General features: G+C 43.7%; 1 protein-coding gene across 4 annotated transcripts in view; it reads left to right on the forward strand.

Annotated features, from left to right (window-relative positions):
- Positions 1–12,653, forward strand: part of STK40 (serine/threonine kinase 40) — a 43,418-nt gene that overhangs the window by 11,815 nt on the left and 18,950 nt on the right. For 2 of the 4 annotated variants that reach the window (XM_084609695.1, XM_084609694.1), the window contains exons 2-7: positions 4,637–4,749; positions 7,078–7,197; positions 8,243–8,328; positions 8,867–9,010; positions 11,079–11,306; positions 12,523–12,575. In XM_084609695.1, coding sequence (XP_084465821.1) covers positions 4,731–4,749; positions 7,078–7,197; positions 8,243–8,328; positions 8,867–9,010; positions 11,079–11,306; positions 12,523–12,575 — 650 coding nt within the window. In that variant the 5' untranslated portion in view covers positions 4,637–4,730. The remainder of the gene's footprint in view (positions 1–4,636; positions 4,750–7,077; positions 7,198–8,242; positions 8,329–8,866; positions 9,011–11,078; positions 11,307–12,522; positions 12,576–12,653) is intronic. The other 2 variants (XM_084609697.1, XM_084609696.1) reach the window with 2 other exon arrangements.

The following is a 12,653-nucleotide window of genomic DNA, read 5'->3' on the forward strand; positions in this document are numbered from 1 at the left end:
GATGGTTTGGGGATACTAAATGCAAGACCAATGAAGCAACTTTATTTGGAATCCTCCATTCTAAACCCAGCATGAGCTGTTGTTGTGACAAGCAGCCCTGTGGTAGCTGGTGCATCCAAACTCTGGGTACAAAATAAGACTCGCAGTTTTTCTTGCTTGACTTGTAACCCTTAAATTCCAGCAAATGCAGGTCTCCTTTGCCTTTGATCTTTGTTCCGGGTCAGTCAATCTTTTCTGCTTTTTTCAGCTGACTTCAGGCATTTATAAGTTAGGACAATGCAGTTTCCTAGTGACTTGCTAGGTCTCCGTTCTTTTATGGAGAGAGAGCACTGCTGAGCCATCACAATGCCTCCCACAACTTCTGTCCCTAGAGCTAAATATTTTCAGGCAGCTTTTGCAGAATTCTGAGGTGTTCACAGGGCCGTCCCTAGCTCTTCTGGGGCCCTATGCAGCGCCCTCCCCGCCCCCCATCGGGGGGCCTGTGTGGGAGAGGGAGCTGGCTTGTGGGACGGGGGGGAACCACCCCCCAGCACTCACCAGCAGCGTGGCTGGGGCTGGGCCACTGCACTTCCCGCTGCTGGTGAGTGCTGGCCCTGCCCTGCTTCAGTCCTCGGGCGGGAAAGGGCTGGGGCGCAGCAGGGGCGGGAAGAGGCGGGGCTGGGGCGGAGCAGGGGCGGGGGGCCACTGGGAAGAGGTGGGGCAGGGGCTGGAGCAGCATGCAGCTGCGCAGGGCACTAGGAAATGTGGTGCCCCAAATTTCCTGGTGCCTACGCAGCTGCGTACTTTGCGTATGGGTAAGGACGGCCCTGGGTGTTCGTGTCTCATTTTGGCACTTGATTTAGGAAACTAGGTTGAATCCTGTACTATTAAAGTGGATCTCCTTAGGCTCCTGAGGGTGAGAATGAGACCCAGCACTGTTCAAGGCTGTCTGCAGACATCATTGTAGAAGTTCATCTGTGGTTCGTTCTTAACCATCATAATGCTCAAGAGTTCGATTTTCTATTTAAGCAAGTGTAGATTTTAGAGCATGACTGTGTAGCAATCTTAAAATAATTAACAATTATGTTGCAATTTGCATGGATGCGTAATTGTGTTGTACACAGGTCCACTGTTGTTACTATTCATTAACTCTTTGGTTCCCTATTCATTGTGCCTTTGCAGAGCATGATGCAGTAATCCTCAGATTTGTCTGCTTTCTTCTTGTGAGCAAACAGGACAGGGGAAAGCCTCTTCCTACTTTTGCAAATCAGTGGTGGTAAAACATTCTACCAAAAGGAAATTGGCGTTTGGGACATGAATTTGGCCTTTGAAGGAACTGTGACACTTCCTGTTTCTCTCTGGCACCTCCTCCAGCTGATGTAGGGATAGCGTTGATGGGGTCCATTGGCACGTACCACCAGCCTACCTTGTCTGGAAGGAAGCTGTGATTGTTTTAAGGGAGGCTGGGGACCCTGTGAGGCCCTTTGGGGATGGAGGGGACTGCAGATTATTTAGCTTTCTGAGATGCTTGTAGAACCAGATTCCCATCTCTTTCATTGCCCTCTGTGCTCTCAGGAACTGAGCACACAGGCAAAGTGCAGGATAGGATTAGCATCAGTGCTTCCAAACACAGCTGCTGGATCTAATTTTAGGTCTACTGGTTTAGATGGTGTCCCTTTAAATACGATTTAACATATCTTAGATCTTTTCAGAATATAATTAGTTGGCATCTGAGCTGGCAGCCAGACCAGATTTCAGTGCAATTCATAGATTCCAAGGCCAGAAGGGACCATTGTGATCTAGACTGACCCAGAGCAGCTCTGTTGGGAAAACACCCAATCTTTATTTAAAAATGGCCAGTGATGAAAAATCTACCACGACCCTTGGTAAATTATTCCAATGGTTAATTACCCTCACTCGCTTAAAAATGTACCTTTATTTCCAGTCCAAATTTGTCTAGCTTCAGCTTCCAGACATGAGACTGCTATCCCTTTCTCTGCTAGATGGAAGAGCCTATTATCAAATATTTGATACATAAATATCTCCTCCCCATGGAGAGCCCATATAAATGAGTGGTTTCAGAGTAACAGCCGTGTTAGTCTGTATTCGCAAAAAGAACAGGAGGACTTGTGGCACCTTAGAAACTAACCAATTTATTTGAGCATAAGCTTTCGTGAGCTACAGCTCACTTCATCGGATGAAATGAGTGTTATAATGGCAGTGCTCAGGGCTAAGACAAAACAGAAGCGCTAGCGGATCTGCATGTTCTGTATACCTGTGGACTGGGTAGGGGGAGGGGAATCTCCTGCATTGCAGTTTCTTAAGGCTATGAGGATGATGCATTCTGTACAGGACACTTTCAAGAAAAGGCAGCACAGTGGCATTCCTGTTGAAAGGCCTCAATAGATTCATCACCTAGATCCTGTTTTTCAAAGCAATGTATTGTTGTAGGTGAAACAAACCTGTCTCTTTGTGGGCATTCCCTAGTTACTAAGAAAGAAGCTGCACATTGAAACCTGTGGCCTTTTGACCACTTTGCTTGGTTTAACCAGGGTTATGCAATGTCAGTATATGCAGAAAAGGGAACAATCTTCCTGGTATTTGAGAGCAGCTGCCTTTGACTTTCTTCCCTCTGCTTCTGGCACTTTCTCTTTCTATCTTGGGTTTAATTCATGTTCCATTGCTTAAAGGAGCTTCAACATGAAATCCTCTCAATTTCAAAACATGAGTTAAAAGTAATTTCGGGTGCTATCCTTGCACCCGAATCCCCCTGTTAATTTTTGTGGCTTTACAATTGCATTTTCCTATTTATTAAGTTATTCTCCTCCCTTTTGCTGTGTGAGATCCCCAGACTAAACAGGCGAAATGCCCTATAGAGGGAGAAACAGGCTAGACAAAGTGCTGTCAGATTCGCAGACTGAAAACAGGATTTTCTTTAATTGTTCAGTCCTAGCTGTTTTAGACATTGCTTGTAACAACAGTAGGTAAGTTTTCCGACAGGAGTGTGATAGTTAAGTCAATGTCCCTTTAACAGGGCAGGAATGAGATCTCCTCCCACTCTGTTTGTGATAAACTCATAGTGAAAATGCTGCATAGACCATGCTTGTAGGTTTGTGAGTTTGCCTCCTTTGCACTGCTACAGCCCATCCGGCACAAGTCTATAGTAAATCCGCCCCCTCAAGAGGCAACTGCTGAATTGATGGAAGAATTCTTTCCTTAACCTAAAAAAAGAAAAGGAGGACTTGTGGTACCTTAGAGACTAACCAATTTATTTGAGCATAAGCTTTTGTGAGCTACAGCTCACTTCATTGGATTCATGTGAGCTGTAGCTCACAAAAGCTTATGCTCAAATAAATTGGTTAGTCTCTAAGGTGCCACAAGTCCTCCTTTTCTTTTTGGGGATACAGACTAACACAGCTGCTACTCTGAAACCTTTCACTGACCTAGTGGTGTCTACCATCTACTAGCTTAGATCAGTTTAACTACGGCTCTTGGGGGGGGTAAATTTTTCACACTGAGTGACATAGCTAGGTGTAGACCAACCCTTAGAAAAATGACAGGTTTCAGAGTAGCAGCTGTGTTAGTCTGTATTCGCAAAAAGAAAAGGAGGACTTGTGGCACCCTAGAGACTAACCAATTTATTTGAGCATAAGCTTTTGTGAGCTACAGCTCACTTATTCGGATGCATAAAGTGGAAAATGCATAAAAAATCCTCACTGAATTTTCCACTTTATGCATCCGATGAAGTGAGCTGTAGCTCATGAAAGCTTATGCTCAAATAAATTGGTTAGTCTCTAAGGTGCCACGAGTCCTCCTTTCCTTAGAAAAATGTTCATTGCAGTCTTAGCTCCTAGTGCGAAGTCCTTTGACATTGTAAGACAAAATATTAAAAATTGACACTCAAAGTACAGTGCTATATGGCCTTTTAAACAAGTCCCAGTAACCAGATGTATTGCGACTTTACGGCTTATCTGACCTCAAAGGAGGTTGACTTTTATTGTGTCCCAAATATGGTCATGTACGGGTTTATTTAGGTTCAGCTTCAGTTTATTATTTAAACAAATACAAGTGGATTAAAACATTTTTGGGTTTAGTAAAGATGAACTAATCGTGTTATACAATATTTAAACCTCAAATGTTTGTAATAATCTGTTGGTTTTTAATACACTGTCTGATTAAATCCTAATTGCAATCCTTATTTGCGCATGACTTTGAGTTGTGACCAGATTAACTGTAAAGATACTGAATTTTAGTGGAATTATCTTTGTCACAGGTTTGCTTGGCCCTTTTAAAGAAAGGTCCTTGTGCAACCAGGATTTAATAAGAAGGTAGTTTCTGGTTAGGACAAAGTTTGATACACTGTCTGAAGTGCAAACTTTGTGCATGTATTAACCCTTTCATAGAACTACAAAAATAGTTGGTAGCCTTGAGGCTAGTACTTGTGTTCTGTTTGTACAATACATTTAACTTTCCAGTAACAGCTTCAGTAGCCCTTCTCGCTTGTCCACAAGCAGCAGCTTAGAGCGGGATCTGGAGGTTATTCTAAGACAAACAAAACATAGATGTTGAAAATTACAGAACTTTTGGTGCCTACCACATTATCATCGTCACAATCACAGAACCACAGCATCAAGTGCATCGCCTTTTACATTTACAGAGTCCCCGACCTTTCGATCCTCCAGCCGTCTCCAGAGTGATGCCTGCTGTTTCCTGAGGCATTGGAAAACCTAGTTTGGAAGAAGAATAAAGATATGGTTGATGCTGAACTACGTGAGTCCTCGGATTTTTTTTTTGTTTATGACCACGCCATGCGCACCAGTGAGTCCTAATAAACACCGATTGCGCAGCACCAGATGTTGCAGCATATGTATTAGCTGGGGGTTTCCTCAGTGAAATTTTGTTTGTGCAGGTTTCCATCTGGAATGATTAAATTGCAGGGAATTGAGTGATGTCAGCAAGGTCAGGTAGGAAGTCAGTGATGCAGCATGAGCAGAACGAAGACCATTGTGGCACCGAGATCTTGGTTCTAACCACTAAACATTATGGGTGCCATAACTGAATTCAGTTAATTTCAGTTAATACTTAAGTTAAAGGCAAAACCAAATATATGGGTCAGTAATGGGGGAATCTAAACCTGCTGATTGATTTCATGGAAACATCCCACTTGCTATTATAAAATGTCTTGCTCTGCTGGGCACAGTGCGAAGTGCTTTTGTATAAGTGGTGTCATGTTGAGTCAGCAGTCAGTGAAAAGTTCATGCCACCGGAGGTGTGAACTTCCCACTCTACCTAGTCACGGCTGGAGAGGGGGAAGGATTTATCAGTCTGTCTCATCTTTTAAATATTAGCTGTTTAAAAAGTACTCAAAGCACCCTTCGCCTGCCCAAAAATCATTGAAACTTTGCAAGGAATTTGTTTGGGATAAGTGAGATAGGAAAGCCTGGCCCAGGGGCAGTCCCTATTGAAAGTCTTTTTTTAGTCATTCCTTTTTGAACTGCTTTTAAAATGTGTTAGAATGAAGACAGTTAATTAAAGTGGAGCTGGGGCATCCTCTTTAAAACGACTCCTAAGCCAGGGAAGGGGGTGAGGTGTAAGGGGGGGACTCTCAGCAGGCCGGCGCTCACTCCAGGGATTGCTGCTGCTGGAGTAAGACCTTCACGCTAGCAGCGAACCCACTGAGTGCAGAATGTAACCACTGCAATAGTTTCATGTCCAGCCTGAGGACAAAGTCTCTTGCCAGTGAACTGAGGCAAGGCCTGTCCCCTGTAGAGAGAAACGTGTTGTGACCAATCGGAGACTTGAATTAACCTGGGCCTTTAGATGTTGGGGCTGCAGGGCTATGTCAGTACACTTTCTGTAGGGCTCTGAGGAACAGAAGGCTGGTTCATTTTAGAAGAATCCAGAACATCTCTGCAATCCCTGAATAAGGAGAAGGTAACACACTTCAGAGCCTAGTCCCGAGTGATGATCCATTCCTTCAGTCTGTCTATATATAATGCTGTTATCTGCACATTTGGATGCATGCCAGACACTCCTGTGATGGACAGGAGTATTTTCCTGCATGGTGGTAGAGCAGGGGAGCTCACATCCAGGTTTTTTTTTTTCATTAAGAATTTGTGCACTGCAAAATATCTATTGAGAACTGGTGGCAATGTGTAGTGTGCTTTTTCCTTAGACGAATGTAAAGCACAGAAATACAAGAGAGGCAGTGATTTTTTATACAGCAGACTGAAAGTGCCTGAATTCAACTCAATCCAGCTGGATGAACATAGTGAAGGGATAAGAGTACAGATTAGGCCATAGGGTAAACAGGGACAAAGAGGGGGGGACTTTAGTTTATACTAACTATAAAATACATATCTATATATAATTTTTCTCTCTCATTTACAAATAAGTTGTTAATTAAGGATGAATGAGCTAATCATCTGGAAGTAACTAATAGAGATGTGTGCTCTCCCTCCGCAATGCTCTGTCCCAGGAAAAGCTGAAATGTTGTGATTCAGCCACATGGTCAGTTTTATTCCTCAGTGCTGAGAACTAAAGACTCTTGTGCTTCTCAATAGCTGGTGAGTTGGCCACAGTCATTAAAGCATAAGTGTTTCTGTGAATAAACCCCTAGAGTCTCATGGGTTGACTTCAGAGTTTTTTGGAACTCAAATTTTTTTAGAGCTCAAATAAATTGGTTAGTCTCTAAGGTGCCACTAGTACTCCTTTTCTTTTTCGAGGAACAGAGGCAGTTTCTTCTGGTGCTTTTTAGAATGTATTCATTCATGTGCTTTATTCTGCCGTAAAAGAAGTCTTAATTATTTAGTGTCCTCTCCCCCCTCCCCCATTACATGTGTCAAATAACTGATCTAGGAACATTACACTCTAATGAAGCTGCCTTGTACCTTCCTGAAATGCATGAAGTCTGTAGCTCCCAATTAATCAACTAGTAAATGAGCCATAGCTTTTTGTTAGTAGGAGCTGCCTTCTACTACACAAATAGGCAGAAGTGCTGTGCATCATCAAGTAAAAGGTTTCCAGTGCAAGATAGGATATAGTGTAAGGAGAAGAGCTTTGTTACTCACTGAAGTGTGATCTTCCCTGTCTTTCAAGAGCTGAGGATGAAGCGGCGAGCATCAGACAGAGGAGCTGGGGAAACATCTGCTAAGGCAAAGGCTCTTTGTACAGGGATTTCTGGAAGTAATGCCAAGAGAGCAGGCCCTTTCATCCTAGGTAAGCAGAAGAGGTTTTCTTCATCCCCTGTGCTGTATGAGGTGGAATGTTAATGGTTGCAAAGCTTAAGGAAAACAGATTCAATAAAATGAGTCAAAGCAGACTTGTAATCTAGGTCTTTGTGCCTAGCAAAATTCGCTTCATCTGATGTTGATAAAGCAGCAATCCTTAGAGCTCCTGTAACTGGAAAATTAAGGGTGTTTGTAATGTGTGTTTAGCAAGACAAGCACAGCCATTAGGAGCACAACTGTGAACCCCTGCTTTTATTGATTTGGGGTCTGAATATTTAAATTGTATCCAAAGGCAAACTCTCTTCTTGAGGATAATGTGTAGTAGGATAGTTTTCCCTAAGGAGCCCTCGGGTGTATGTTCAACCCCACTTCACTCTGAATATGCTGTTAAATTAGCACGCACACAGTTTATTGAAGTAACACAGTGGCTGCTCTCTCCTTGTTGTGTCCTGTAGGCTGACCTGCTCCCCCAGTAGCTCTCAGCTGTCACTTGAATAACGTATAGTTTTTAGTTATTTTGCATGACCCCAAGATCCCAGTGAAGTCTATTTTTAAAACCTATCAGATCATCTGTTAAAAATGGGCTAGTTAAGATGGGGAATCAACACAGTGGGTTATTCTGGTGCATTCAATAAACTGTTAAACTGAGCAGCCCCTTTTAGGAGTGGCAGCTAGGTTCAGAGGTTCAAGAATTCCTTGCCACAACTGCTGATAGCGAATGTAAAACCTATATGGTTTAGGCATGCAGAAATCTGTATTTCTATAAGGTTCAGCTGGACACAGCAGTGTTTTGCCAAAGGTCTCTTCTGTGAACAAATGGACCATTGTCAAGGAGATTCAGAATCCAGCATCCTTTGTTTTCTTAAGAGCAATACAATCTATGGGAAGAAATTGACTGTGGATATTCATGCCCTGCTGAAAAAGGAACTTAATTTAGACTTATGCAAACTGTATGACAGCTGAATATTGACATAACATTGAATTAGTCATAGCTTCTTACAGGAAAACAAATCTGTTCTGCTTTGTGCTGGTAGGTCCACGTTTAGGTAACTCCCCGGTGCCAAGTATTGTTCAATGTTTGGCAAGAAAGGATGGGACAGATGACTTCTATCAACTAAAGGTAAGCAACACACCTGGGGTGCGGATCCTCTGAGACCTTTTAACTCTTGCTCCATTAGAGAAACTGCCTGAATCCAGGGAGAATGCAACAGTCTAAATCCTTGTATACACTGGGGAATGGCTGCTAAAACTTCCTGCCAGCAGTTCAGCAACACTGGTGCAAGTGTTAGCTCTCAAGCAAAGCCTCAGCTGCTGCTGCTCTCAGCAGGGTTAAACAGCCGTGCTTAACACACCAGTGGGTTTCTGGAGCTCTCTGTGCACTACTGCCACGAGGGGAGCTGAGCTGTTGTACTGGCAACAAAGGGGGAAAGGATCTGGGGTGCTTGCAAATGGCAATGTGTTTCCTGTGAGCTCATCAAATTCATTCTGCACATGTTAGTTCAGACACTTTGTGGCAAGCACATAAGTCAAGCACTGGTGTAATTCCATTCAGCTGTGAAATGCACATGTGAATGTTGAAAATGTACAGCTGTAGCTAAATATTTGGGGTGACTTCAGTTTTCCCTAAAGGAATAAGGCATTTTTCTCCTTTCCCAAAGATCCTTACCTTAGAGGAAAGGGGTGACAAAGGAATAGAAACCCAGGAGGAGCGACAGGGCAAGATGCTGCTGCACACAGAGTACTCTCTCCTTTCCCTTCTGCACAATCAGGATGGAGTGGTTCACCATCATGGGCTCTTTCAGGTACAGCCAGCCACCTCGCAGGCTCTCTGAGGACAGTGGCAACTGCCGTGAGCCTGAACTACTACTCCGAGCAATGCACTACTCACACTGACATTCTCATGCATAGAGAATTATCAGCATGCCAGCCATGATTAAGGCTAAGTTTTTTGTCTTAGATATTTTTAGTAGAAGTCACGGAGAGGTCATGGGCAATAATGAAGAATTCACGGAAGCCTCCGACCTGTCCTTGGGTTTTACTACAAATACACATGACAAAATGGGTAGCCTGGGCAGCTTGGAGGGGCGGAATTGGGAGCTCCAGGGTCCCCCTCCATGGGAGTTCCAGGCTGTGGGCGTCCCCCCTGCCTCCCACGGCAGCTAGGAGCTCTGAGGGTCCCCCTGCTGCGGCCAGGAGCAGCAGGGATTCCCCCTGCTGGGGCAGGGAGCTGTGGGGGTCCCCCTTGCTGGCCAGGAGAAGCGGATCCCCCTGCCTCCCGTGGTGGCTAGGAGTGGTGGCGGGAAGCTGTGGGACTCCCCCCAGAGGCAGGGAACCCTGAAGCTACCAGCAGCTCTGGCCGAAGTTACAGAACTCTTCGGAAATCACAGATTCTGGGACCTCTGTGACTAAATCGCAGCCTTAGCCATGATTAATCGGTGCCTCTTAAAGCAAGCAAGTGTATTGCAGAGGCAATTAGTGTTAAATACTGATGAAATAAGACTTGTGATGTGTGATATTAGATTATAAAACAGGACATGGGTCTTTATATGTGCACTTGTGAGCCTTCCTGTGCTGCTTAACATTCAGACGTAGCCTAAAGTAAGTACAAGAAACATGAGTGTCGGTCTGAAGAGGCTCTTCTAATATGATACAATTATAGCAGTAGTACCTAGAGTTTGGATCCCACTCCAGGAAAATGGAATTGCTCCATGCCCCTTAATTAACATAAACTGATTTTCAAATGTGAAGCAACAAAGTGCCTTTTTAGAATATCGTCTCTGCTTTCCAGTTTCTGTAATTGGTCTGTTGTTGAATTGGGAGAAGCAGACAAGTTTCCAAGATGCTGTTTCAATATGTTAAAATAAATTTGTAAATGTGCTAATTAGCAATTAAATATCGCTAAGTGAACCAATTGCAGGGCTGTTAACACCTCTGAAACAAGTCATTTATTGAGTCTGTGACATGTTGGCTGATAAGAGATGTTAGCTGTGATGCAGGTGATTGTTCACTTGCTGGCTAAATGTTTGTCAACAACCTGTTTCAACTGAGGCTCTGTCTATGCCGTAACAAAACCAGAGGGTCCAGCTATATTAACTGGAATTAATTTGCAAACTGGACACCATCAAATTAGGCCTGAATAAAGACTGGGAGTGGCTGGGTCACTACAAAAAGTATTTTTCCCTCTGCCAATACTCACATCTTCTTGTCAACTGTTGGAAATGGGCCACCTTGATTGCACGGGCCTCATTAGCACTACAAAAGTAATTTTCCCTCCCTTGGTATTTACCCCTTCTTGTCAACTGCTGAGAATAGGCCACTTCCACCTTAATTGAATGGGCTCATTAGCAGTGACACCCCCCCCCCCACTTGGTAAGGCAACTCTCATCTTTTCATGTGCTATAATATATATTCTGCTTGATTTTATTTTTTCACTCCATGCATCTGATGAAGTGGGTTCTAGCCCACAAAAGCTTATGCCCAAATTTGTTTGTCTCTAAAGTGCCACAAGGACTCCTTGTTGTTTCAGCTACATTACAGTTAGTCCTGTGTCTGGTTTCTGAGCATGCTGGCATTTGATGTAGGTTTTGCTTGGGTTGAGTACCCATGCTAGTTGAGCGTATTCTCACTGTATCAGTTCTTCACTACTCAGGCCAGGAAATGCAGACTAAGCCCTATAGTTGCTAATCTTAAACCAAATGAGTGTGTCCCAGGTAATCTCTTATCTGTGCTTTCCTTATTTCTTTATTGTAACTATCTAAAAGGCCATATTATTCTCTAATGCTCTGTTCCAAACTAATACATATGTCCCCTGCATGTGCAAACTAGACCATTTAGTTAAACTCCATTCCTTGCCTCCCTCTGCCACTGCAGGACCGAACTTGTGAAATCATAGAAGATCTGGAAACCAACAGAATGGTCAGGAAGATGAGGAAGCGCATTTGCCTTGTTTTAGACTGTCTCTGTGCTCACGATTTCAGTGACAAGACAGCAGATTTAATCAACTTGCAGCATTATGTCATTAAAGAGAAGAGACTCAGTGAACGGGAGACTGTTGTTATATTCTACGATGTGGTACGAGTGGTGGAAGCATTACACAAGGTACGGTCTCCATGTAGCCTGTGCACATGTCTTGAGGGAGTTTCATCCCAAATTAGCATTCTGGACTTCATAAAAACAACAGAAGGATTACAAAGGATGGATGTCTCAGCTCTTTTCCAATAACACAATCCTTTTAAAACATTAAGCTCTACACAAGGCTCGGTATTCTGAGCCATACCAGAGCATCACCTCTCTCCCAGGTTGTTCGTTGCTGGCACAACATTTACTGGCTGAGGAGAGAGGGCAGTTGGATTAGATGTAAATCAGGTGAACAGCAAAACTATTAACCTCAACAAAAAGAAACTTTCTGGGTTTGAAGCTAATCAAATCCAGGAACCACTCCAAAGCATTTCCCATGGAAGCAGTATAAATCATAAGTAAGATAAAAATTGATCCTGAGATAAAAACCCTGTGCTGCTAGTTTGAGATCAATGAGCTGGAAATTACTTGCTATAAAAATAGATTCCACTGAGGTTTCTGACTTGTTACGCTGTAAAAAGTGACATCCGGCCTCCCTTAGCAGAGCCTTGCCAGTGAGCTAATAAACATGCACATTCAGAAGAATCTCTCAGTCGAAAGGGGCATTGCCGGGGCTGGGCAGCCCGCGGCTCAGACCCAGCAGCTGCAGTCGGATGTGCCGTGCAGCAGGCCTGAGTTAGCAGGATTCGTATACTGCGGTTTTGAACCCTGGCAACAAGGGTGGAGCAGACAGAGCAGGGCTAGAGCACTGGATACACCCTCAGTGGCAAATTAACACTTTGAATTTCATTGGGGTGTCACCAAGCTCATTAGATGTAGGGCCCGAGACATCTGACTGTTAGCGTTGTATTATTTGGGTGTAGGCAGCCTTCTTTACGGCTGTTGGCCCCCAGAACCAAGTGAAAAGTACCAAACGGGGCCTCGGCAATGTTTGCAGACATGTACGTTGCTATTTTGAACGTAGACGGATCCAGCTGTTATCTCTGCATTGTCGGCTTTACCTTCCATAGGCTGCTTGTGTGCTGGACTAGCTCTTGGATTGTATATCACAATAACAAATTCAACAGGCGAAGTGTGAGTGTTTGCCTCTAATATTCTTCTAGTCAGAGTATGATGCAGTCTCTAAAATAGGATTAGTGCTTGTATCCTCTGAGTGCTGGGGCCAGAATTGAACTCATTCTAAGGATGCTTGTGTTCATATGATATCATCTGATCTAATATGGAATCTGTCTTACAGAAAAATATTGTGCACAGAGACTTGAAACTAGGAAACATGGTGCTAAACAAAAGGTAAGTCATTCCTTCTTTTTGCATCTGTTTTGTGGTGCTTCCTTAAGGGATTTCCTTTCTAGCAGACGTCTCCTTCAT

Source organism: Lepidochelys olivacea, assembly GCF_965140295.1.
Source record: "Lepidochelys olivacea isolate rLepOli2 genome assembly, chromosome: 19".
Taxonomy (NCBI): Eukaryota; Metazoa; Chordata; order Testudines; family Cheloniidae; genus Lepidochelys; species Lepidochelys olivacea.